We start from the raw sequence: 27,505 nt of genomic DNA on the forward strand, positions 1-27,505 counted from the left end.
TTTACTTGTCCATACAGTGCTTTCTGTTATTTCTGGCACTGAACTTTTGCAGGAATCCATTTATTTTTTTTCGTTGTGTAAAAACAATGAAACTATGAATCACTTTTTTGGTTTTCACTAGAATTATGTTTTCGAATCCTTCTCCTTCCCGACGAACAGATCACTCCACCAGTGGAGCTTTTGTTTTTTAAATACAGGAAAAGACATTATCAGCAGAGGCAAACCGACCTCACAAATTAATGACATTAGTGTCATCCATATCTGGTTTCCCTGGACAACACAGTTAACAATTACTCTCCTCCCCATGAGCGCCGCCAAGGAGGGAGGTCAGGCCTCTCCTCCGCTCTGCGGCCAGTCCATCACTGCAGCTTTTATTTCTCTTCAGCACTATGGCCGTAACCAACACCAGCAGGCAGGGAGGGAGTGTCGGGCCCGCGGGAGGAAAGAAAAAACAAACCAGGACGATGACAGCGGAGGTAAAATAAACGCCGTTTCATCGGTGCCGTCGGCTGAGACGGCGGCGCTGCGGGCCGATAAGTCAGAGCGTAAAGCAGGCAGTCGTCTACCACATCCTGCCCATGCTGCGTTATGGGAGGAGGAGGGGGGTGGTAATTAGTGTCCTAGCCAATCAGCAACCCAGGTAGGCAGCTAAAAGGACGCAATTAATTGATGCACGCTGCTGCTGCTGCTGGCCGTTTCCTTCAGCTTTTGGTCCTTTAAACAACTTCAGTGTTTGTAAAAGCTGCCTAGAAGCCGCATAACTCATAACTCAGTCCACCGCAAAATTATTTCCCCATTTATATAAAATGTGTGAAAACAGTATCTTGTGACGGAGCACGAAAACAATGAAATCTTTTCCCTCCCATCTGCGAGACGAGCAAAAAAAAAAAAAAAAAAAAAAAAACAGTAAAAAAAAAAAAAAAAAACACGTCTTACTGGCACAAAAATCAGCGTTTTTCATGATTTTTTTCCCCTTCATCTTTTTCTTTGATAACGAGGTGGAAACAAGCAAACTCAAAATGCAACGTAACGTTGCAAAAATAAATAAGTGAACCGGTTTTCTCTACATCCAGAAAGACAAAAACAGCTGATGTGGTCTGCTACCTGAGACCGATCACATAATTAAACGGCACTCCTACACCCGCCTTCCCCGCTCTCCTGTTTGGACTTCAGAGAACCCGATCACAAGGACAGAGTAAGGCCCGACCACAGAGTGCCAACTCAGATCATTTTAGCTGCTAATCTGCCGTGAACTTTCCACATCTAAGTCCCGCCCCCCCCCCCCGCCGCCTCGATTCTCCTTAAACTACAGGACAAGTCAGTGAATCTAAAATAAAAGTTTTCAGACGGTAATCAAAGTGCACGAAGCAAAAGGTAAAAGTGTGTCGGGATGTTCTGCAGGGGGGGGGGGGGGTCACAGAAGGAGAGAAGAGCCTGAAGTCTTCTGTTGCGTAACTTTCATAAATGAGGCATCGACCAGCTGCTTTAATGAAGTCCTCGTTCAGCGGGGATTATCTTCACATCGCTGACGCACGCGTTGTGCCAGGAGGGAAGGAAGATGGAGTGGAAACACAAGGCTGGACTGGTGCTGTGGAAGTGGGCGATGATGACTCCAAACATAACACCGCTTTTTTAAAAAGTGACATTTTTAGATCTGCGGACAGCGGCTAATCAGAACCGGTGAAGAGGACGTGGAAGCAGGACCGTTTGACCGTTTATTTATTTACTTTCTTTTACTTTCTTTTTTTAGGTATCACATTACACATGTCAGCTTAAATAATAATACATATGATTTAGCAATGGTATGAAGGTGTTACACGATTGTATCTGTTGCTTTATGTCTGTTGGTTGTGCTGTTCTTTTTGTGTCTCTTTCCAGGTGATGGAGCAGACAGAGGACGTTTTATCATTCTCTTCCTTTTATCTCTTCTTTCTTTTTCTTTTTTTTTTCTTCTCTTCTTGTTTTTCTTTTACTCTCCTACTTTCCCATTGTAGTGTCCATATAATTTGAAATTCTCCCTGCAGGAATCACAATAAAGCTATTTGCACGCACAAATCAAGCAGAGCATTATGGCGAAAGCTGTTTGCTCACTTGTGAAAGTAAAATCTGTCGAGCTCTATTTGGCATTAAGATATCAATTCTTATTGCCACATTGCTAGACAGGACACTGGGGGAAAAAAAAAAAAAAGGACCGTTTGACCCGAAGAGCCAGACGTGTCAGAAGTACTCACTTTGTTGCCCGTCCCGGCACAGCAGATGCCCAGCGCCATGGCGGCACCGCAGCGCACGTGCGGATTGTAGCTTTCCGACAGGAGAGACACCACACTGGGACACTGCTCTGGAGTCCTGGTGGGGAAAAACACAGAGGAGAGGGATAATTAAAGGGGAAGCAGTTTAAAGCTCCAAGTGGTTCCCAACCCACACCACAACATGGGCCCCACGCAAAACGATGCAGGTTTACAACATATCAGAGGCGCTGAGACAAAGACGGAACAGTAGATAAGGACGCTGAACGCCGCCTTCAGGGGAAAACCCCGTGCTTGACACAACGGAGATGATTGATTTCTTTTTTTTGTACTTTATTGGTTAGTTTCTGGACGGACACCCGGCTTGAGGACCCGAGTCACGGTGCGTTCTCCATCCTGACCGGCACCGAACACCCGACAACAACAAGACATCTCAGCCTCACGTCACTCACCCTGACCTTACAATTATAAGGAAAACACTTCAAGGAGGCCTGAGCTTCAAAATGTTAGAAAACATGGGAGAAAAATGAACTTAGTGCTTAAAGTTACACAAGCTTCAAGTAATTTTAGGACTGTGGTCATTACAAACTTTTAGGGAAACATTAAAACGAGGTATTTAATAAAATGTGTTTATAATCTGATAACATGTTGGCCTTAACATGGAAACACTCAAAAAAAACAAAAAACATCCTTCAATTCTTATTGAATTTAATTTTGTATTTAGTCCAGTATTGGTCTTAGAGGCAACAGCTCTTCTAACTCATAAAAGCTGCAGAAATCATCAACATCTGGCCGTGTAACAACGAGTAAAAGAGCACATCTCGTTTACTCGCCTGTGTCTATTACCAGCACTCATCTACATGCAAAAGAAAATAACCTGGGTTATAATAGAAAGCCAATAAACCAGGGAGGGTTTCCTTGTTGACACTTGCATTTAATTAAAGTCTAGACCATGTCCAGTAAGTCAAAAACAAATTAGGGCAACAAAAAAAAAAAAACATGGAGTGATATATCTTGGTTAGTATGACCTCATAACAACAAAATTAATGCCAAAATGTAAAAGAAAATGTACATAATATGTATGAAATACGGTTTTTCCTGAACTATTCTTGCCACAAAGTGTCCTTGGAAGGACGGTAAATACAAAAAAGTAACTAGATGGCCGTTAGCAAAGCCGTCTTAATTTAGTTTACACTTTTTAACAAGAATATCTCATTGTCATAATTCCAGAAACTCAATAATTTAACAATTTCTACAGTTTATTTTTTTAAAGGTGCAGTGTCTGAGAAAAGATGGAAATTAAACAATACATTTAGCTGAATTTGTCTTTTTCCTTTTCCTCTTGCTATAATGATGCATCTTTTTTACCATTTTCCATGTTAAATGTTCAGAATAAAAGCCATTTACTGATCTCAGTTAAGAGAAATGCACTGAATGTCCTCACATCTTCTGTGCTTCTCTCATCATACATGGCTAACAATCAGTGGGGGGTGAAAGGGGGGGAAACAAAAAAAGGCTTTACAGTATAACCACAACAGAACAGACCACCGCTACCCCCCCCCCCCCACCCCGGGTCACTGCTCGTTTCGTATGGGGGTGGAAATAGAGTGGCAAATATAAACAGTGGGACGGCTGTGTTGAGGGAAATTACCTCCCTGAACCGCTGGCACGTGTCCAACGAGGAGACATTCATCTGTTTCGTATAGAGTCTGGCTCACGAGGTGAAGGGGGGGGGGGGGGGGGTGACAGCGAATGAGACAGGAGAGAGCGCGAGCCGATTACACACTCTGGTCCAGACCCAGCCAGGGAGGGAGGGAGGGAGGCAACATCTGAAAGTTTTAAACCTGCGATCGCTTTAGGTTTCTTCCAACGCGTGGAGGCAGAGCCAAGCCCACATCATGGACGGCTGCAGCCTGGGACACATTTAACCGCTGCGCCTCCATTCTGCTGTGGGAAAGGGGAGCGATAAACGCCGTGGAGGAACAAACCGGAGAGCGGAACGCGTCTGGCACTAGAGCTGCGCTGCTTTCCAGGCTCGGCTGGGGAGACGATACTTAAAAAGGGACTGAAATGCAAAAGCGGCACCCTGGGAAACAAAAAAAAACAAAAAAAAGGTGAGTTTCTGATACGGACCGGCGCCTTTTAAAAAAAAATAAACAGCTTTCAACAACGAACATCTGCTGGACATTTTTTTAGAAAGACGGAGAACCTAGACACAAAACTAGAAGAGCCATAATCTAAATGATTCTTTTCTATTAACTTGGGGATGCCGTTAAAGAGCAGAAGGTGAAACTTTTTTCTCCTTTTAAAAAAAAAAAAGAAAAGTGGATGACGGGGAGAATCGTCTGCGTGGGAAAGGGAGGACCTCTGTGAACGTCTTGCTGTGGAAGTTCTGCTCGTGATGGGATTATTGCTGCAGCGGTGCCGCTAACTCCCCCCCCCCCTCCGAACCCGGCGTCCCTTTCAGAGACCTTCTTCTTCTGCTCAGGGTGACGATGCGCCTCGTGCTCCGACCCTGAGCGGCTCCAGCAGACCCCTGCGCCTTTGCTTGCGGGACCCAGTGACCATGCTGACCGAGCGTCCGACAGCAGAGAGATCAGAGCCACCGCCCACGCTCCGGCCCGCCGTATCATGTCCCAGCAGCTCGGCAACGGTTCCCACGCAGGCGAGCCGCCCGAGGCCCCGCTGAGGTGGGCCGCGCTGCTCATCGTCCTGGTCATCGTCCCGACCATCGGAGGAAACATCCTGGTCATCCTGGCCGTGTCGCTCGAGAGGAAGCTGCAGAACGCCACCAACTACTTCCTGATGTCGCTCGCCGTCGCCGATCTGCTGGTGGGAGTCCTGGTGATGCCCATCGCACTCGTCACGATCCTTTACAGTAAGTATTACGGGGAGGATCTTTTTTTTATTTCATCCTGCCGCACCGAAGCAGCGAATATTTTATACAGGGTTCCTACAGCATAAGGCAAGTTAAATTCAAGACTTTTTAAGACTTTTTAATGCCACTTGAAATAAAAAGTTAAGACCAAATTCACGATAAACAAGATAAACCTGGTTGCGACAACTTCACCCAAATGTTTATTTTAACATAAACCATTACTTTCTGGCCCAGTAGACATGTTTAAGATTTTGAAAAACATTGCATATAGGAAGAAAGCTAAAAAACACACAAATTACAGATATATTTTTAACAACTACTGAACTGAATTCACAAACTTTGTTTTGTTCCCCACTAAAATAAACTATAAATCAGTTTTAAAAACCACAACATAACCAGTGCCAACTCGCAGCTATGGTTCGGCCGCAACAGTTTTTATTGGTTCCGCTATCGGGACGGAACCAATAATGGTTACATTGAGCCGTTTGGTAAATTAAAAAAATATATATTTGTGTCAATTATTTTACTGTTTGGTAAGGATTACAAAAATAAAATCCTACTTATGACCTGGTAACAATTTTAAAACCTAAGAAAGACTGATTTAATACATTTTAATGCCAATTAAGGCCTTAGTTTTATGTTACAGAATTCAATGCCTTTTAAGACTTTTTAAGGATCCACGGGAACCCTGTTATAGAACGAAAAGCCAAGTTTTCCCCTTTTCCAATCCAACCGTGATCAAATCCAACCTGTATGGACCGAGCAGTGATTTAGTAAAAAAAAAAAAGGAGAGCCCAACAAAAGCTGTTTAAAGCAAACTCTTTTTGATGAAGCTAAAAATTGTTATGACTCAAGAGAAGCTGAAAGTAAAAGTAGGAGCAACGACTTTTACTTTATTCAGTCCTAAACGTTTGAATAAAACCCCGGAATCTACGAGTCGAACAGTTCAGATGAGAAGAAACAAAAAGATTATGAACAATTAATCCAGTTTCCTGCACGGTTTAAGCTGCACCCCTTCCTAGTGGATCATTATAACAAATACGTTTCACTATCCTGACTAAAAACGGCTTCATGGCGGCTGATTTACGCCTCTATCCTAACGCAACACCTCGATCCAGGGGCGACGGCGCTGCGGCGAGGCTGTTCTTCATTAATTCAATTGGAGGGTAATGGCCCAGATAGTCATTATGCGTCTCACACAGACCATGGCGCAATACCAGGCTTCCTCCGTCACGATGGTTTTTCACAAGAGCTGAATGCTTCTGCCGCCGCGGCTCCATTTACCTCCATCGTAAGCCACGACAGCCTTGAAGCCAAGACGTTTCACATTTAGGCTGGATTTCAAAAGAAAGGAAAAAGTTCAAGACATGCTGAAACAAAAGGGGCAAAAAAAAAAAAAGTATGAGCCCTAAAAGAAAACAAGTAAAAAAAGTAACTAACTTTTATTTCGCGTGGTAATGACTTTTACTTTCTTCTTGCCTGACTATAACGAGGAGGCGTCTTTTTTTTTTTTTTTTTTTACGCCTGGGATCTTTGCAGACCCGCGCAGCCGTCTTTAGCCTCCATTCAGACCAGATGCAGCTCACAGAGAGCTGGCGTGTGCAGGAGGAGGTCAAGGAGACATAAACAGGGACATACAATGTGTACATGAGGCTGGAGTGAGGCATAACAGAGCCGACTGAACAATGTGAGACTGCCAGGAGGAGAATCAGCACCTCATACCAAAGCAATGGGGCGGGGGGGGGGGGGGGGGGGGGGGGGGGGGGGGTTAGAGACCCTCAGACGTACGGCACAGGACCCCGTACCCCTAAAGCCAGCGACGACATTTACAAACGACATGGAACAGGAGGAACGCCGTAAATCAAAGCTGGTTTTAAGCGGGACGAACGCGTCCTTCGAATATGTGAACAATGCTAAAAGCAACGCTGGCCAAAGGGGTAAAAATAAACACGCATGGGGCGGCGGATACTTGGTGTGTGCGCGCACTAGAAATCCACACAGCCATCCTAGAAATGTTCTTTACCTTCGTGCTAAAACCATAAACGCCTCTTAGCTCCGTTTATACGTTTAACCCAGAGGGTAAATCGTTTAGATGTCCATTTGACACTGGATACTTAATTAATTACATCAGAGTTTATGAAAAGTGAAACCCTTACCCACCCACGGGTCTAAATTCAATTAACTAAGTTAAATCTAACTTTATTAAGCTAAATAGCTATTTTGTTTTGGCTGATTTTACATATAGATTACTAAAACAACAGCACCTAAAGTACAACATACTGCTAATAAACACTAACGTTTAATGAAGAAGGATTTTAGCGAGCTATTGCCGTCCTTTTCGTCAGGACTTCTTGCTGCTCCATTGCATCATGGGGCTTGTAGTTCAGCCACAGCATAATGCTGCCAGGCGTTTTCTCAAAACAAGTTATTAAAATAAAACAACAAATAAACAAACTCGCAGCTTGATTTTTTAAGTGGAATTTGAGAACTTATCTGTGTGTATTTGGGATTTTTTAATATTAAAATAAATACATTTAAGACCTTGTACAGAGCCTGTGTGCATGTGTAGCTTTGCTGCTTTTGTTAGGATTAACATTAAGTCCAGATAAACATGAAATTGTTGGGGAAAAAAATGAAAATATTGTACCAAACCTGTAAGACTCAGTTGAACAACAGTGAAAAGCTCTGCAGTAGCTTGATGATTTTCACGGACCCGTTCTGCTGATCCTCATCACAAAACTTTAATTAACATTTCACAAAAACCGCCAGAGAGAGACAAAGAGGGTGCCGCGTCTGTCAATGAAAAGCTTTCCAAACTAACCCAAACTGTGAGTCAACCTCCCCCCAGAAACATAAATGAAGTGGACATGATCATAATAAGCAAACAAAATAGGAAATATTTCCACAAACCAGTATTCTGTAGAGTTAATAGAGTGGGAGACAAAAACCAGAACAGATTTCTTGCCAGTTTTACGCCTGGAAGTCAAAATAAACACTACTGTTGAGCTGAGGCTCAGCCGCAATCTACATGAAGAGCTTCCAGCTCCATAAACAGGCAGCCGACCCTCAGTTTCCAGTAAAGACATTCCTCACAAGAATAAACAAACATCAGATTTTTATGTTTTAACATGTGATACATGTAAAATGTGTAATCTCTTCAGCAGCATTACAATCTCCCATGATAACGAGAAAATGTTTTTCTGGGCTAGCAGATTAGAAAACTAAACGAGCTCCTTCATTTAGCTGCTAATTTAAAAGCCCTGGTCCACCCAGTGATGACTTCTGTACCAGAAAATGCTTCATATATTCACCACCGTCGTCTTCTCCTCAGACTCTAGGTGGCCCCTGCCGGATTTCCTCTGCCCCATCTGGCTCTTCCTAGATGTGCTCTTTTCTACGGCGTCCATCATGCACCTCTGCGCCATCTCCTTGGACCGCTACATCGCCATCAAGAGGCCCATCCAACACAGCCAGTATAAATCCAGAGCCAAAGCGCTGGCCAAGATCGCACTCGTTTGGCTCATATCGATCGGTAAGCACACGACTTATCCTCCCTCCAAGTAAACACATCCGGGTGTAACGTCAAAAATGAGTAAATATAAAACGCAGTTTTCAGTTTAGGATTTTATGTTTTACCGACAATGGAGGGAAGGAAAAAACATACCCACACCAACATGTGAACAAATATTTTTAGGCTATGACTTAACTATGATTAGCCACATTTAATTGGCTGATATTCACTAGCCACGCCCACCCACACTGCAAAAACGGAACTTAAAATAAGTTAAATGTTCTTAAAATTTGTGTATTTGTCCTTGATTTGAGCAGGTAAATAAGATGATTTGCCAATGGAATAAGACTTTTGCACTTAAAATAGGAACAACTCATCTCCATCATCTTATTTCAAGTGCAGGATGTCTAATTGTCTTATTTTAGGGGTCAAGATACTCATTACATTGGCAATTAATCTTATTCACCTGCTCAAAGCAAGGACAAATACACTAACTTTAAGAACATTTTACTTATTTTTAGATAAATTTTTCCAGTGCATGATAACTAGCCGACCGATAGAACAAGGATCCTGTTATAAGACCTGTCTGACAACACGAAGTAGGCTAAAAGCCCAGCAAAACAACAGCAACACAAGACGACACATCTTGCAGCCTTTACTCAATTAAAACTCTACATTCTGCATCAGGAGTCAACATTGCTGCATGTACAGCGCCGAGAAAAAGTATTTACCCCCCTTAAAGACTTCTTCTCTTTGCTTTGTTTGCCATACTTGAACGATGGGACTCTTACTTTGCATCCCAATAAAGATACTCAGCCTGTTGGATGGATGCTTAATGAGCCCAAGGTGACTTTAACCACCTTAATAATAATAATCCTTATACGGTTCAGTCCAAACCAGATACTGCTCGAGTCAAACATTAGTTTTAGGCTTTGATATCTGGTATATTCTGGGAATAATTGAGTTCAGCCGATGATCCCATAGTCATTGTTACTCATCTGGCCTTTTGGGAAAAAATGGACGGCTCATCCCTCCACCGACTATTAGTCACACAAAACGTCTAAAGTAGTCGTCTCTATTTTTTGGGTCAGTATTTTTCCCCTTTAAGAACAAAAGCTTTAGATTTAAGGCTTTTGGCAGCTGAGGTCAAGACCCAAATATTTGCCGGCGGCTGTAAAAAAAAAGAAAGAAAAAGAAACCTTACATAAATGGGAACGACGTGGGGTAGAGGAGGGAATGTGATGGAAGGTTGTGTCGAGGCCAATTTATCCTGGGAGTTTTCCTATGACTTACTGGTTATTAAAAAAGGGACCGCCAACGAAAACCCAACAGTGTTGTAGCTGACCATGAACATACCATAATGTCCTCGACTTAAAAAGCTTATTATAGGCTTTGAAATAAAATCACTTCAGGGAAAGCCAGCTTGTTCTTCTAAAGACATTTACCCATGAGAAATGGATCATTAACCTTTAAAATCACGCCTTAAATCAGGGGTGTCAAACATACGGCCCGTGGGCCAGATCCGGCCCGCCGAACAATTTAGTCCAGCCCTGTGGCTAAATGCATTATCATTATTTAAAAAAATAAAATAAAAAAAATAATATATATATATATATATATATATATATATATATATATATATATATATATATATATATATATATATATATATATATATATATATATTTTTTTTTTTTTTTTTTTTCCCCCAGTGTCCTGTCTGGCAATGTGGCAATACGATGCCACAAAGAGCTCATCAGATTTGACTTTCAGTGGACAACATAAAAGGAAGAGAATGATAAAACAATTATTGAAAAAAAAACATGTATTTTGTTTAATGGAATATATGCAGTTCCTATATTGTCCACGAGGGGCGTTGTGTTTTAATTAGCAGATTAAGCTTCAGGTGTGGAAAAATTGAATAATTTCTTAATTTTTATCTGTTTGATATATTTTGTCATGCAGAACAGTGTTTTTAAGTTCCAAAAAATGTGAATAAATGTTTTTCAACATTGTACAATCACTGTGATCAGTTGTTATGCATAATGCACTTAAGTAAATGTTTAACTGAGTAAAAGTATTGTTGAAATTGCACATACTTTTCTTAAAAACGCTGAGGTTATTCATAATATATTGTGTAAAAGTGAAATTAATTTAATATAAAAATCAACAACAAGTCCACATTTATTAGTTCTATTTAATCTTGCAATGAGTTAACTCGTGTGGCCCTCTTGAGATCAGATTAAGCTGAATGCGGCCCCTAAACCAAAATGAGTTTGACACCCCTGCCTTAAATGATCGTTTTACTCATTTTAAGCACAGGGAGAAGCAGAGTAATTACCGATGCTTTCTGCCAGTCCTAACTGCATCTTCTTGCCTCCCAGGTATCGCGATCCCAATCCCAATAAAGGGGCTGAGGAACCTTCACAACAACATCACCTTCAACGGCAACCACACGTGCCTGCTGAAACCAGACACCTTCTCAGAGTTCATCATTTTCGGCTCCCTGACGGCGTTCTTCATCCCTCTGACCATCATGATGATCATCTACCTGCTCACCGTGCAAGTGCTGCGCAAGAAGGTCTACCTGCTGCGGTCCAAGGTGTCCCAGCGCTTCAGCTCCTCGCCCATCTCCACGGTTTTCCAAAGCGACCCGGCCTTGGCTTCGCCTCAGGCCGAGCAAACGAACATGCTGGACGTCCGGCTCTCCCGGCTCCAGGACAAACAGACAGCGGGGACGATGGGCGCTCCCACGGAGAAGGAAATATCCTTCCGCAGGATGTCGACGATGGGCAAGAAGTCCATGCAGACCCTGAGCAACGAGCAGCGCGCCTCCAAGGTGCTGGGCATCGTCTTCCTGCTGTTTGTCGTCATGTGGTGCCCGTTTTTCATAACAAACATCACCTCCGCCCTGTGCTCCGGCTGCGTGGAGACGGTCGTTTCCCGCCTGATGGAGATCTTCGTGTGGGTCGGTTACGTGTCGTCGGGGATTAACCCCCTGGTCTACACGCTTTTCAATAAGACCTTCAGGGAGGCGTTCGCGCGTTACATCACCTGCGACTACAAGAGCTGCACCACCAGAGACAGGCAGGGCCGGCAGCTCGGCCCGAGCACCGCCGACTGGACCCTCACCAGCCTGTCGTTTAAATCCTCCGTGGCGGAGAACTCCAAGCTGTTCATGAAGCGGGGAATGAGGAACGGCATCGGACGAGTGAGCTACCAGAGTCCTCTGCGGTGCCAGCAGGCGGCCCAGCCACCAGGGGGCGTCCTGCTGAACACCATCCTTTTGGCTGAGAACGAGGACTTCAGGCAGGAAGAGCACGTAAGCTGCGTATAAATGCAAAGACGAACTCTGTGCAACACGACACGGTGTTATGGTGCGTGTTCGATCTCAAAGGGCCGCCTGTAACGAACGCTGCACGGTGACGAGGAAACAAACCTACGGTGCCTCGCAGGAAGGGGTTCCTACACCCTTTGACGTTTCGTCACGTTACAACCACAAACTTTAAAAGGTGTTTTATTTGGATATAATATAAGCGACCATCTCAAAGGGTAGTTATAAAGCGACAGGAAGGATATTTGAAAGTGTTTTACAAATAAAAACCTGTAAAGGAAAAAAAGAATCTGGACTTGTTTAAGCCTGAAAATGCTTCGCTGTAAACCAACTGCGGCTCCGGCTGCATGTTTAGAGTCGTTCTGCTGGAAAGTGAACGTGAAAAACTCGAATCTTTTTCAGCTTTTAAAATGCTTTTCTCCAGAATTATCCCGTTATTTAGCTCCATCTACCGTCAAATCAACTTTCCCTTCCTGCTATAGAATCGTCCCTGACGTATAGGAGTAGCACCATCAAGTTTCACCCCAAAAGATGGGGTGGTTTCAGGGTGATCTACAGACTTAGTTTTTTCTTACAGTGTCCTGCATATATAGGCCTAAAAGTTCAACATTTGATCAGAGCATCTGTTTCCACTGGGCTGTGTTGTGTCCCCTACATGGTTTGAAGCAAACTTCAAACGGGACATTTTATGGTTTTCTTCTTCATGCTGTGTCAAAAGGTCAGATTTATGGTGTATAAGAGCAACAGATGAGCTGTCGATATCTGTAGCTCCTCCAGAGTAACCATAAGACTAACGTTAAGCTTTGGTAATACTGCAGCTGTGCCATCACTTCTCAGACGATGGATTGACCGGCGCGAGATTTTTATAACTTTACATATTACATATTATAATTTTACAGCCCAACCCTCCTTTAAAACGTCTCCACAACTCTCTCCCCAACATTTCTGGCCTTCATGATGCTGCTTATTCACTGATGTTCTCCAACAAACCACTGAGGCCTTCAGAGAACAGCTGGATTTATACTAAATTACACAAAGCGAATTCGGAAAAGCAAATGGTTTGATTTAATTTTATTATGTGGGGCATCATTTCCTTCAGCTTTACAATAAACATCCCAGTACAGTTCATTGAATGTTGAGGTTGTAACTTGACAAAAAGGTTAAAAGATCTCAAAAAGGGTTTGAAAGTTTTTGCAGACTAATGTACCTTGATGTGTAAAGCTGCAGATTTAACTCTCATCAAATCTGTTTCCTACTTTTGATCCATAGAACAATGTATGCGTTATCCTCAGTGGGCCTTTAAACTAGGGCTGAACGATTTTGGAAAATAATCTAATTTTTTCTTAATATTGCGATTTAATGCGATTTTTTTTTCAGTTTAATTTATCATGTGTTTTAAAATATATACAAACAACAAATCAATTTGTTTCCTCGCCATGTGGATTAGGTGCTAAAAGACCCACAGCATCTAAACTCGGAGCAGAAATGATTGCGTTCTGCCTACGATATATTTCAACCAAAATTGCAATTTTGACTTTTCTCTGCAATAGCCACAAGCAACAAAAATAGCCTCTAAATAACGATGTTTGTAAACAAGGACTATTTTAAATATGAACTTTTAATGTTTCTATTGATCAGAATATTATTCAAGATAACAGCTTTTAATTTAATTGGACATCAATCATTGTTGAACATAAAGTGCAAAGTCCAACCAACAAGCAAGTCTATGTATTAAACTGGTTGACCTGTACTTAATGCTTTTGTATGATTAAAAAAAACTCTAAAACAAGTAATACATTTAGATTATCTCACTGCTGCAACTGTCTTCCCTTCTATTTGGAGGCAAACCCACTTTAAACATTTTACCGACACCTAATGTACGTGTCTAATTCCCTAATTGTTACATAGCCAAAAATTGCACACTCTGCGATTTGGAAATTGCGTTTTTTTTAAATCACGATTATATTGAAAATGCGATTAATTGTTCAGCCCTACTTTAAACACAGGGAATATTTATGATGTGGTTTGTTGACATTCGTGAAGAGGGAGCTTCAGTTTCCCGGCTGTAGTCAGGAAACAGCTGAAAATGAGGAGCGACGGTTTCACTAAATGAACAGAAGGTGCTGGTTGGAAACCCAATCCACCCAATTCAGGCCAAAACTCAAGACAACCTGGAAAATCTCTCAATGTTGCGTTATAAAACCATATTCTTATGCCGATCCTTAAATTTGGATTGTCTAAATATGCCCTAAACACTCTCACACCACCTTAGATTCAAAACACACAAGTCATTTAAAGAAAAAAAACTTTTGTAACGGGCAAATTTCTTGCACTCCTAAAAAGATGTTTTTGTATTTTTATTTTGCTGAGTGAATGGGAGGTTCTCCTGCGTGTGTCCTGCAGCCTGAGGTATGTACATATGAAGGAACGACGAGATAAAATGCTAAATGTTCTGAATAAAATCCTCTGTTTTGCTGAACAGGGCAAATCTAAGCTGTGATGTCATTTTATTCATGCAGAATATCATCTTGTGCTTTCATCCTTTTAGAGAACCAGAACCTGCCCAAAGCACAACGGGACACAAAGATATTTACCTTAGAAGAAAACGACTAAATAAACTAAATTTGAGAGGAATAAAAACAGTCTGCCAACAACTTTTGGGCCTGTAGACTCAAGCTGCTTGATGTTATATCGATAAATGAAGATATTTCTGTCTCTCCTCCCTTTCTCATCTGTGCCTCCATCACTTTGTGTTTGCCGTGAGCCTCTGTCCAACCCGCTAAACGTTACATTAGCAGGTAAAATGCAAGTCTATAACACTTGTGAGTATATTGGCCGACAATTACTGCACTCCAAACGGAACTTTGCGATATAAATACTGCGCACATTGATACTGTGCAGCCTTAACATTAGCATTGTATTCAACTGCAACTCATTTGTGTTTATGCAACAGATCAGGGTATTTTTCAGGGACGGACACAATGCAAAACACACCAGATTTGAGTCAGCCTAAATAAAAAAAATAAAAATATGACTAAAAGGAGCAAGAAAAAGCAGATTTGCACAGAGCTGAGGAAGCTTTGCCATCAAAGTGTGAGGAAGGTTTATTTTAGCCTCGGCCACTGACTCCTTACAAGAGCTCTATTTATTTATAATGAAAAAGAGAAACACGGTAGACTCAAACTTGGACTATGCACTAAGTGAGTCATCGGGGTTGGAAAAGCGCGGACAAAGTTTAATCCTGCGGTTCGCGAGTCTTTCTAAACAACGGAGATTTAGGGAGGGTTTTTTTCTAGCAGCCAATTGATCACATAACCATTCAGAGCCTTTTTTGGACTTCAATGTGTAACACGCTGATTATTATTTGACAAGCCATCAAACAACGCTGGGATTCAACGATTAAATTCATATTAATGTAAGAGAGAAAAGTCCCTGTAAATACGGCGCCTTGATAAAGTATTCACACCCACTCCACATTCGTAACCTTTTGTTGTGATCATCACAAAGCTAACTTTGATGGATTTCGTTTGATAAACTGAAAGTAAAGAAGTTCATGATCGTAAAGTGGAAAGAAAAGGATCCTTTGTTACCAGTTGTGAAAAGTGAGTCTTGCATAAGTATTCATCCCCATGATTCAGCTGCAAGAGCAAAGCTGAAGGAGAATAAATGTGGTATAATTAAAAATATATCCACTTTTTACATAAAAAAAAAGCCTTTCTCCATCATAAGTCACTTATTCTCATTTTGCTACCAATCATTATACCAAACGCACTTTTAATCAAAACGACACTTGATTTAGTTTTAAGTTTGCAATGCATCGCTTAAATTACTGTGAAATCTTTTATGAAAGCCAAAAAGCCAAAAGGTGAAGGCATTAGCTCTGGATCCTACCTGAACAGAATGAAGCCGATGGACTCGACGGCAGCTCTTCTGACGTCATCGTTCACGTCGCTCACCTTAATTAGAAACAAGCAGTCAGATAAAGAGCTAAAACTCATGTTGAATTGTTTTTTGATGATGTGGCTTTTTCATTATTCCCCCTAATGTAAATTTAGCTTGCAGATACCGCCCCCTACAGGACAAGGGAGTCATCAAAACACCAGCGATGCGCCACAGAAACATAGCCGAAGGAGCAAACTTGTTCTCTGCTACTGTGTTTTATTTTCAAACCATCAAAAAGAAACCATGGAAAGCCGATAGAAAAGGTTTACATCTAGCAGAAATGAAAACATACGAAGCATTCATTTAAAAAAAGCTACTGGGCCCTTTGCATCTGCGCCACAGCCTGGTGGATAAAGTGCTTCCCAGACAGGAAGTCAAAACTCACGGCGACATGCAGCAGGCGACGGATGGCCTTGTTGTTCCCAGAGCCGCAGTATGCCATCCCAACGGTGTACATGCCAGATCGCCTCAGGATGGGGTCCTATCATAAACGGTGAGAGAAAGCAGAGAGTCCAGCCGTGTTTGTTTGGGTTTGAGTCGTTTCCCCACAGCCAACTTTAACAGAATGAATCCTGGCACCGAGTACAGACGAGCCTCACGTGACGTAAAATAAACAGTTCGCTACAGAGTGCTCAATGCATCAAACATAGTGCACTACAACGGCCTAATAAAGAACAACGGCTTTAAGGTTATTTTGAAATAGCTTTGTACCCTCTGGTGATAAATCAAGCCCGTTTTTGGTGTAAATCTACCGGGCTATACGTTTTACCTTGTCTCTGCAGAGGCTTTCGATGAGGGCGTCGGCCTCCTCCATGCGTCCGTACATCACCATGGCGATCCCCACGGCGAGGCCGCGTAAGATCTTCTCGTGCTGCGTCTCCTGAGCGTAGCCCACCATGTCCTCGATGGCCTGGGCCGACTTGGAGCCCAGCATGACCAGACCCAGAGCCAAGCCCGCAGCTTCACCTGGGGGTCCACATTAAACCGTCAGCACGCTGCCATTAAAACGTTTCATCGCTGAACAACGTAAAGTAGCTATCTGTATGAAAAATAGACATTTTTTAGGGCTGCCGTCTCACTAATCAGTGAGGTAGAGAATATTAATCTGTTGAAAAATCCGTATTTTTAGTCAACATTTTATCTACAGATTTTTAAATGAAAAGCTCCTGTTTTTCTCCCCACTGCCCCATTACAGTGGTCTGCATGCATCATGTGGAGTTTGGCTTCAGTCATTGGCTGCCTCTGAACTGCACTTTAAAAACAATCCTAGTGTCTTAAGCATTTACCTGAGAGACAGATTAGCCAGCCCTAAAAAAACGTAACCTGGCTACCTCACCCGTTTCCTCTGTCCCTTTAAACAGAGGTAATATTAATATAAGTAATAATAAAATACAATTTAAATCAAGAAACGCTCCAACATAAAAATTTAATTGCAATGACTAAAATGCAGAAAGTTTTGTTCAATCTCATCATATTTAACATTGTCAATATTCTATCTTTTTATTTTCATATACATCAATTATGGACTTAGTACGCTAGTCTTAGTAGAAAGCATTAATTCCCTAATTTAGTTGCTAAAACAATAAATAGGATAAAAAAGTGGATTTTTGAGGAAAATCTGTGATGTAGATTAGTACAGGGTTCCTACAGCATAAGGCAAGTTAAATTCAAGACTTTTTAAGACTTTTTAACGCCACTTGAAATAAAAAGTTAAGACCAAATTCACGATAAACAAGATAAACCTGGTTGCGACAACTTCACCCAAATGTTTATTTTAACATAAACCATTACTTTCAGGCTCAGTAGACATGTTAAAAATTTTGAAAAACATCCCATATAGGAAGAAAGCTAAAACACACAAATTACAGATATATTTTTAACAACTACTGAACTGAATTCACAAACTTTGTTTTGTTCTCTACTAAAATAAACTATAAATCAGTTTTAAAAACCACAACATAACCAGTGCCAACTCTTTTTCACAGCTATGGTCCGGCCGCAACAGTTTTTATTGGTTCCGCTATCGGGACGGAACCAATAATAGTTACATTGAGCCGTTCAGTAAATTTAAAAAATATAATTGTGTCAATTATACTGTTTGGTAAGGATTACAAAAATAAAATCCTATTTATGACCTGGTAACAATTTTAAGACCTAAGAAAGACTGATTTAAGACATTTTAATGCCAATTAAGGCCTTAGTTTTATATTATAGAATTCAATGCCTTTTAAGACTTTTTAAGGAACCGCAGGAACCCTGTAGTAATAATAATAATGTTAATAATAATAAATTAGTGGCAGACATGGCAGGTTTGCGTGGTACTGCTTTGTAAACAGTGACTAGGAAAGACTAGATGCCTGTTGCAAAGATCAGGAAGCCTGTTTGGTGATTTCAGAGGCTCACCAGTGACGGCGTCATCCTGGTAAAGGTTGGACTTCAGCAGGTCGTAAACATCCTGTCTGGCTGTTCCCAGAGCAGCTAAACCCAGCCCAAGGGCTCCGCCGTGACGGACAATCTACAAAAGAAGACAGAAACGCAGACAATTAGACTTATACTGTTATCTGAGGTAAGAGTCCACATTAGTTTTGACACAAAATACCCAAGCGTGCCTCCAAAAAAAAAAGGGAAAAACTTACATCGTTGCTGGCATTCTTGAGTTGGCCGAGCAGATAATCAATGATGTCGCCACCGTGATTGGCATGAATAAGGCCCAGAGCGTACAGGCCTCCTCCTTCCTGGTAGGCAGAGCCGGGGGACGTGTCTTTAGGCAGATAGGTGGCCATTAACTGGAGTGCCTCTTTCTCGTGACCCTAACATTAAAAAAAAAATAAAAATCACAAATGTAATAATAGTTTTATATTAGTCAGTGGTTCAACTTTAGCCACGCAGGGTTTAAGTCTGACCTTATGAATGACCCCCAGACTCGCTGTGGCTGTAAACTTTGCCCAGTTAGTAGCTCTTGCTAACCACTCCAAGTTTTCTCTGTAAGACAAAAAAAAAAAACACTAAACTTGTTCAAAATGATCTGTGGTGTACACACCCAACTCTTTAATGTGTTTAATTCACTGTTTTTACCTGAGGAACTGATCACTTGTGGTTCCCGTGTGCATAAAGGAGTTGGCGATCACTGTGGCCGTGTGACACACCGAGTTTCGGACCGCGTCCTGAAACGCCGAAGAACCAAACATTAAGCGACTTTTAACGCCTCATATCTAAGAAGCAGGTTTGGCTTTTCCATCTCGGCGCTAGCTTTAACTACCTTTGTGTTTTTCAGAATCATCAGGTCTGTGTTGTTATTCCGGATGAGGAACTGCAGGTGCAGCTCTATGGACATCTCCCCGCTAAGGATTTTGATCATTTTGGCGTTCTGGTCTTTGGGTTCTTCCTTCTGCAAAAAACAGAGACCATGAGGAGAACCAAAGCAAAGATTTTAGATATTTAAACAGAGAAAAGAAACAACAATGCTAAATAACCTAAAATACTTACAGTTTCTGCAGCCTTTCCAGCTGGTGAGCTTCCGGCCTTGTCGTCAGTCTCCATTGCTTCACTGCAACACCATCAAGTAACAATTGAATTAGTTTAGTTTAGTTAATTGCCTTCGGTTCACAACCGATCGGTCAAGCTGGCAAGAAAATGTGACTCAGAATATCTTTTAGTCCTTTGTACCTGTCTTTATCTGCTGTGGGAACGGTGCCTGTGTTGGTGGAGCCAGGCACGGCGGGGATGGGCGTTCCTACGGTGTGCAGGTTCTGAATGACGGAGGAGAGGAACTGCTGGCTGGCGCTTTCGTAGAGGTCAAAGCAGATCTGGTAGGCCATCAGCAGGTTGTCCTCTTTAACCAGCTTCTCCAGGATGTCGCTTACAGCCTGAGGGTCATCCAGGAAAATCAGGCACTACAGTTGGAAGAGAGAAAGCAAAAAATTAGACATATGTTGGTAAGCTTCAGAAACGTTTAGAGACTCAAAATCAGTTTAGAGTTTGATTAAGAGATGGTATGGGATTTTTTTTAGGGATGCACGATATATATCGGACCGATAAAATATCGGCTGATATGGTGGAATTTTATATCGGCCCGATAAGTAAATTCTTCCGATAAAAATAGCCGATAAATTAATTGCATGTGGTGGAATTTTATTCAGGCAGAGTAGCCCCAAAGCGGGACAAGACCTGTAGATTTTGCGTTCCTTACTATCAGGACCCAGGCTTGGCTCCATTATTGCTTGACTATAAATAAAGAAACAAACTGGGTATTAGAAGATGACAACATTTTGCAAAACCCTTTCAGCAAGAATTTCGAGAGGAGGAAAGAAGGTTTTGGATTTTAACACAACAAACCCTAATAGCTCACCTGAAAAAATCGTCATCATGTCACCTCATTTTTGAGAATACACTTTTATTGACTTTATTGAATTTTTATATGAACAGATAAATTCATGTTCGAAAATTATTTGACTTGACTCCAGAAATACCTTTGCTGATAGCCTTCTGAACATTTTTTAAGAAGTTGCACTTTTTTCTTTGACTTTTGCTGTGGTTATTTTTGAGGGTGCACTTTTTTTTTGACTTCATAAATGCCTTTGGAGTTAAGTGATAGATTTGTTCAGTAATTTTTAAGGGATGCTCTTTGTATTCTAAACTGATTTGTGTCTTTTGTTATTAAAAGCAAATTACAACTTTTTTGTGTGATGGTATAAAAAAAATAAACATTTGAAGAGCCAAAACCTTTTGTTTGCTGTCATAAATAAGCCACAGCTGCTAAATAATTTTTTTTCATAGCACAAGCTGCAGATTATGCAAAACTATATTGAATATGAACTTATCGGTATCGGAATCGGTATCGGTCATGAAAAGCAGAAAATCATCGGTTATCGATATCGGTTGAAATTTTTAATAACGTGCATCACTAATTTTGTTTGTTTGTTTTGTTTAAAAAAAAAACAGCAAAATCACATATCTATAATTGTATAAAAACAGGATTTTAAAATAACTATATATGCATTGCAAAAATAGAACTAAAAATAAGTAACATTTTCCTGAAATGAGTGTATTTGCGCTTGATTTGAGCACTTAAATAAGATTATCTGCCAATGGAATGAGTCTTTTTACCCCTAAAATAAGATAATTAGATATACTGCACTTCAAATAAGATGGAGATGTGTTGTTCCCATTTTAGGAGCAAAAATCTTATTCCATTGGCAAATAATCTTATTTACCTCCTCAAATCAAGGAAACATGCTCTCATTTCAAGAAAAAAATTCTTATTTTTAGTTCTATTTTTGCAGTGTGTAGGCCAAAGATTATTCCTGGAAAAACTGTAAGTCAGTTTCTACAATTCTGCCAAATGCATCTGATATTTTATAGATAAAAGGGGACATATTATGCATAATACACTTTTTTTGTACTTAAATACGTTTTGTTGTGTATTTCGAGTCTCTTGGATTGTGTTTCTGATGGGTCGTATTTTTCAAGCCACTTAGTTTTCTCGACTCTCTTTTACATTTTTTGAACAGTTACATCACAGCATTTGCTGCAGAGCGGCTAAACAAGGTCACAGACTTCTGGCTAACCTGTTTCGTGAATCCACCTTTTTTTTTTTTTTTTTTTTCGACTGCCATTTTGTAGCCCAATGCTTGGAAAATACAAAATTTGCTTGTTGAGTGTATTAACTCACACAACTCGTTACACCGTCCTCCAGCATACTACAAAAATGGCCAAACCGGGTGAAGTTGAACGCTCAGTGACCTGGAGGGCAGCGAGGGTTGAAGTGCCTCCTTTGGATTTAAAGAGACACACCGAAATGAGATGCTCTCAGACGCACCTTAAAACGAGGGAATAAGAGGGGCTGTGGAGCTAAATTAACAGGGAATTCAGACCAAAGCATCACTGTTCCACTTTATATGGAGCACAACTTGATGATTTCAATGCCAAAAAGTAAGGCATTAAAAAGCCTGATATTTCCCTGTTAAAAGTACACTGTTTTAAATATATGCTGACTTTGTTTTGTAGAAAGTCAGGCATAACACTGCAGTCAAAAAAAAAAAAAAAAAAACACCTCAACCCCTCGAGCCAATTAATCTAGAGAACCACTGGAGGTGTGATGTGATATCTGGCACCAAGATGTAGACGTGTGTGTTTGCTGTGCCAGTAAGTGAAGATGACTTGTGTTATGCAGTGACACAGCTTTCTGGTTTTAACAGGGCTCCCCCTAGTGGATCAGTTGGGGTACCTGCAATAAAGATGGCAGACGTGTGTAAAGATCACGCAGTCGTGTAACAGGATGGGTTCCACTCTAGACAAGCTCCGCCGTGGTCAACCAAACAATCAGAGTGCATGTCCTCCTTTTTTATATCCAGAGGTTGTCGGATGAAAATAGACAAATGAGCAGTACCAGCATTGCAGCAGAGCTTGAAGAGGTGGGAGGTCAGCCTGTCAACGCTCAGACCTTACTCCACACAGGAAATCAAACTGGCCTGCGTGGCTGCCGTCCCAGAAGGAAGCCTCTCCTAATGATGATGCACAAGAAAGTCTGCAGGACATAGATTACTGGAACCATGCCATGTGGTTTGATGTGACCAAGATGAACTTAGTAGGTTCTGATGCCGTGAAGCGTGTGAGGGGGCAACCAGGTGAGAAGTACAAAGACAAGTGTGCTTTGCCTACAGTCAAGCATGGTGGTGGGAGTGTCATGGTCTGGAGCCACATGAGCGCTGCTGCTGCCGGCTGTGAGGAGCTACAATTCATTGAGGGAACCATGTGCTGTGACATACTGAGGCAGATCATGATCCAGTCCCTTCAGAAACTGGGCCACAGGGCAGTAATCCAACATAACGACCCCAAACATAATAAAAAAAAAAAAAAAAGAAAAAAAAAAAAAAGAAATTGGTAAAAGTGCTGGCCTGGCCAAGCATTTCACCAGACCGAACCCCTGTGGAGCATCTGTGGGTTTCCACTTAGAGATGTACTCACTGTTGTTGCCAGCAGTTTAGACATTAATGACTGTGCTAATTTTGAGGGGACAGCAAATTTACACTGCTATGCAACCTGTACACTATCTACTTTACATTACATTAAAAGGGCATTTGCTCATTGTCTCATGAAAAGATAAAACATTTACAAAGCTGTGAGGTGTGTACTCACTTCCGTGAGGTACTGAATCTTCTGCAACAATACTGAGCTAGGTGTAATATGTCAGAGAGACATCTACAAGGATGGGAGACCCAATGCTTCCCAGCAGGACATCACAAAAAAGCATCACACATCTACCTGGAGCTGTAGGCCCCTCAGGGAAGGGGTGCACACACATCCAACAACCAACATGACAAAAGAAAACACGGCTCACCAGACCAGGACAAGTTCTTACATTGCTAATTGATTCAACAGTTCTGAAATGAAACAGGTTGTTTATACACGCTATCCCTGATGACCATATGTGCTACTAAAGGTAACGGGTTTTTAACATAATCGAAATGAATGACAACGTCTAAGATCTCCTGTATAGGGGACACTCAGATCAAGAGCCGTCTTATTGAGTTGACGATCAGAGAGTTTCACAGCAATTACCTGACAAACGTTGATGAAATCTGGCTTCTCCAGGTTCATGTACAGTTTGACCAGCACTCGCAGCACCTCGTTACGGAACTTCTTGTTCTGCATGAGGGACATGCAGACCTTCAGGCTGTAGGCGAGGAGGCCGCTCACATCATTCTGGGAAGAGAACCAAAATAATGAACAAAAATGACCAGGAAATTTAGAAACAAGAAACAATGAACCACAAAAGCAACTATATTCTAAGTCAAAAATATTGACAAAATCTCACAATATATGCAGAATAAATCTGAACCATACTTGCATTCTAAAAATGCAATATATTTGACCAACATCTGGAGATATTTAGAAGGGTATTAAGTGTTTCCAATACATATGACCAACTATTTCAGTGAATTAGAGGACACTGACTGATTCAAGGATGGTCTTCTCAAAAATGTCCAGACGCCGGGTCTCCAAGGCGATGCCAATCGCCTGTTTGTACTTGTGATCGTCCAAGCAACGCAGGAACATCTTGTTGACGATGCCCTCGAGACGAGGGTCGATGCTCTTCTTCTCCTCATCCTCAGACAGCTCGGCATTCTCCACCCGCAGCTTGGTGTAGTGATCGATGCACTTGGCTGACAACAGAAAAGGGGAAAAACCTGTTAAGTCTGGCTGATGTCAATATGATTTTCATTTCTACCAAAACAATGATGATTAAATATTAACTTTTTTTGCAGTAATAACAGCCGTAATCTTGTTTGGCTCACCGATGATGGTCTCCACATATTCTGAGTCATCTGTCACACTGAAGAGATCCCCAGCTCCAAGAGCATAGTTCAGAGACTCTTCAAATGCCCCCAGGTGGTAGAAAACCTTGGAGGCCACCAGGGCAGCAAATTCTCGGCTACAAAATGTTTCATCCTCATACAAGACCTCACTGGAAATATAAGAGAACTAGTTATACTCCACTGAAATTAAATGCACTGCAAATTCTCTTATCCAATTATAAACTCACTGTCCCAGTTTCATATCAAAGCTATTGGACTGTACTTACATTTTATCTACAGATCCTGAAATCTCAGCCCAGAAGTCGTTCACAATGGCGTCTAGTTTATGCAGAGCAAACTCCTACAAGTCAAGCAAAGCGTTGCTTACAAAATGATTTACATATTTTACATCTTTAAACAATAATTGGGAAAAGAATAGTACCTTATTTACTTTACTTTGAAAAGGTTATGCCCTAAAATATGCATTTCAAGTGTTTTACCATCTTATTACAACAGGTATATTTCTGTACAAATAATATTTACCTTGAGCTGCGGCTCCTCCTCGTCAAGAAGGGAAATTATCCCAGCTTTATAAAAGACAAACACAATGAAAGCTCACTAACAGTCTTAGCTTTTGTAAATGCAAAAATCAACACAACGCAAGAGCTGAGGTCTTCTGCCTCCTAGTATACTGATTTTAGGGGACCTTCCTATTCAGTTTTTCCAAATTCAAATGTGGAAATGTTTACTTTAAAAGGCAGTAAACCACTTAAAGAATGATTCTTCTCTTGTGACAAAACAAAACAATTGGAAAAAGCTTAATTCCTGTTGTAGCACTGTATAAAAATGTCTTCATGGCGTTGTGGTACCTGCAGATATTAATATTTATCGATTTTAGTGTTGTAACAAAGTATGAAAAGCATAGATATAGAGTAATAGTAGTACAACACTTACAACTGGAGTTTAATGAAAGGGGAATAAAGGTTACGCAAGATGTAATGAACCCAAACAAAGTGCTTATGGGTTACGTATCCGGTGATGGAAACACGTTACCGGTTTAAATTGATAAAATGTTAGGTCTATAAATTCATACGCCATGACTTACAGCAAGCCCAAACTATGTAAACCAATTTAAAGTAAAAAAAAAAAAGAAAAAGAAAGAAAAACGGATAATGACATTTGGTTCCTAACCAAACGCAGAGTCAAACTGAAGATGACGGAGTCATATTTCGACTTCTGCCAATTCCATCCTATATATGTTCTATATTACTTTTGACAATTCTATAGTTTATTTCCGCTTCTGATGCATGAGTAGTTTTAGCTATAGTTGTAAATATTATATTTATTACAATAAAACCCTACAAAGCCCAACAGGCGGTATGTTTTGTCCGCTGTCGCCGGTTGTTAGCACTGTGTGACTCAGCTAATTCAATGGCAGCTAGCTGAAGTTAAACCTACAGATAAAACCTCTTCTGAGACTCACCGGCAGACGTTATCATGGTTGCTCCTCTAATAATTCACCGACTCCACTATTCAGATTGCAAATGTAGACTTTTTGACTTTTTCCCCGAGGAGACGATATAAGAGTTACTGTATGTGGAAACGCTCAGCACCAGCTAAAAATTCTTTTTTTTTTTCTTCCAATATTACCGCAGGCCCCCTTTGTGAAGGACCTTTGGGTTAGCTGTCCTTTTTTTGCCTGATTATAAATCCTGGCAGAAATATTACATTATTCAGCAAATGCCTGAAACATACAACCATTGTAAAAATAAATAAAAGATGCACACACAAAAAAACAGTCACAGTTGCTTTTTATTTATTTAATTATGCTGTATTGCATTTGACGTAAATCATTTGTGGAAAGGCATTTTGAAGGCAACCTATTTTGTTTGACAACGCTCCTCCTCTCTTCCACAGTACATAAAAGATGTGAATTTTCCGAAGGAGGACTAAGTAAGCACACGAAAGCTACTCACCGTGCATGGTGGATCCAAACTTATAGTATTCACAGGCTAGACACTAAGCAAGGAGGCAGGGGATTGGTGAAACTTCCAGTTCAATTCAGTTTATTCAGATAACGCTAATTCACAACACATGTCATCTCAAGGCACTTTACAAACTCAATTCTATTGAATCATCCAATAATACACCAGACAAATAGCTCCAATGGATTAACCACTTACTGAATGTCAGCAAATGGAAACTGGAAGAGCATGAGTTGGTGACACCACCATGGAAGAAAAAAACAGTCCATGAAAAGACAGCTGAAGTTGCTGATCTTGACCAAATCCTACCAAAGACTTGACAGTTCCAGTCCGAAGGACTACACATAAGCACTGATCATGGCAGTGCAGGAGCAGGCCTTGCAACAAAGAGAATCAAGAATCTTATTGTCCCCATATGTTAACATAGTGAAAATTATTTTAGACAAACAGGCTCAGGTTGCACAGATTACATATAACAAGCAGACACAACAACAAGACATTATATTTCCACACGGAAATTTTATTTCTATAAGTGAAATCAGTTGATGGCACCGACCAACACGCTTCCTGAGAAGCTTAAAGCGTGCAAATAGTCTTTAGGATCTGATGAGACTTATAGTTGAGTCCAAAAAGTCTGATAGAAGTCCCTTTGCGAACGATATGAATTACTCAGCTCACTCATGTCATGTCATGCAGCGTGAACTGTCTCCAGATCTTGTAGACAGCATCCCAGAATCCCCTGTGCTGTCCTCATCACCTGCGCTAAATCCTTCCTCTCCTGCACTGTGCAGCTCCCACACCACAGTGTTACGCTGAGACATACATTTTTTCTATTTTCAGTCCAGGAGAGATGGAAATGGAGGAGGAAATGTGAATGCCCCGGAACTTTATGCTCTCCACACGCTCCACCACCTCCCCCTGTATGCAGAGTGGAGTGTGTTCAGTTTTCCTGGACCTCCTGTAGTCCACTATGACCTCCTTGGTCTTGGTGGTGTTCAGGATGAGGTTGTTCATGGCGTACCACCCCGTCAATTTATGGACTTATCTCTGTGATGATCTCATCATTGTTGGACATTAGACCCACCACATTGGTGTCGTCCTCCAACTTCCCTACCATGATTGTGAGGTGGATAGCAGAGCGGTCGTGGGTGAAGAGAGCAGGACTGAGAACATAACCCTGCGGCGTTCCAGTTGTTGAGGATCAGTGGGGTAGATGTGTGTTTCCCAATCCTCACCACCCGGGGCCTGTTGATGAGGAAGTCACTGATCTGGGAGCAGAGCGGTGAAGATAATCCCAGGCTTTGGAGCTTCA

The 27,505-nt window shown here is 41.3% G+C and overlaps 2 protein-coding genes across 2 annotated transcripts; one reads left to right on the forward strand and one right to left on the reverse strand.

The window, feature by feature from the left end:
* Positions 1-2,231: 2,231 nt before the first annotated feature.
* Positions 2,232-25,871, reverse strand: psmd1 (proteasome 26S subunit, non-ATPase 1; the record flags this gene model as incomplete). Its single annotated transcript, XM_036141093.1, is given in 17 exon segments — positions 2,232-2,346; positions 15,861-15,925; positions 16,297-16,392; positions 16,681-16,877; positions 18,315-18,426; positions 18,548-18,721; positions 18,815-18,893; positions 18,987-19,075; positions 19,171-19,299; positions 19,398-19,458; positions 19,578-19,804; positions 23,472-23,615; positions 23,868-24,076; positions 24,209-24,378; positions 24,496-24,569; positions 24,752-24,795; positions 25,692-25,871. Coding segments are annotated over 17 exon segments (2,001 nt in total), but the record flags the coding sequence as incomplete, so codon positions are not given.
* Positions 4,705-14,674, forward strand: htr2b (5-hydroxytryptamine (serotonin) receptor 2B, G protein-coupled). Its single transcript, XM_036141094.1, has 4 exons — positions 4,705-5,124; positions 8,456-8,656; positions 11,020-11,957; positions 14,518-14,674. Exons 1-4 carry the CDS (start codon positions 4,878-4,880, stop codon positions 14,566-14,568), a joined length of 1,437 nt encoding a protein of 478 aa, XP_035996987.1. The 5' UTR covers positions 4,705-4,877; the 3' UTR covers positions 14,569-14,674.
* Positions 25,872-27,505: the final 1,634 nt, after the last annotated feature.

The sequence above is a fragment of the Fundulus heteroclitus genome, chromosome 9, assembly GCF_011125445.2.
Source record: "Fundulus heteroclitus isolate FHET01 chromosome 9, MU-UCD_Fhet_4.1, whole genome shotgun sequence".
Taxonomy (NCBI): domain Eukaryota; kingdom Metazoa; phylum Chordata; class Actinopteri; order Cyprinodontiformes; family Fundulidae; genus Fundulus; species Fundulus heteroclitus.

Coding starts and splice junctions, on each gene's coding strand:
- htr2b (XM_036141094.1), top strand. CDS start 4,878: ATGTCCCAGCAGCTCGGCAACGGTTCCCACGCAGGCGAGCCGCCCGAG. Junction 5,125..8,455: donor ACTCGTCACGATCCTTTACA/GTAAGTATTACG, acceptor TCTTCTCCTCAG/ACTCTAGGTGGCCCCTGCCG. Junction 11,958..14,517: donor ACTTCAGGCAGGAAGAGCAC/GTAAGCTGCGTA, acceptor TCATCCTTTTAG/AGAACCAGAACCTGCCCAAA.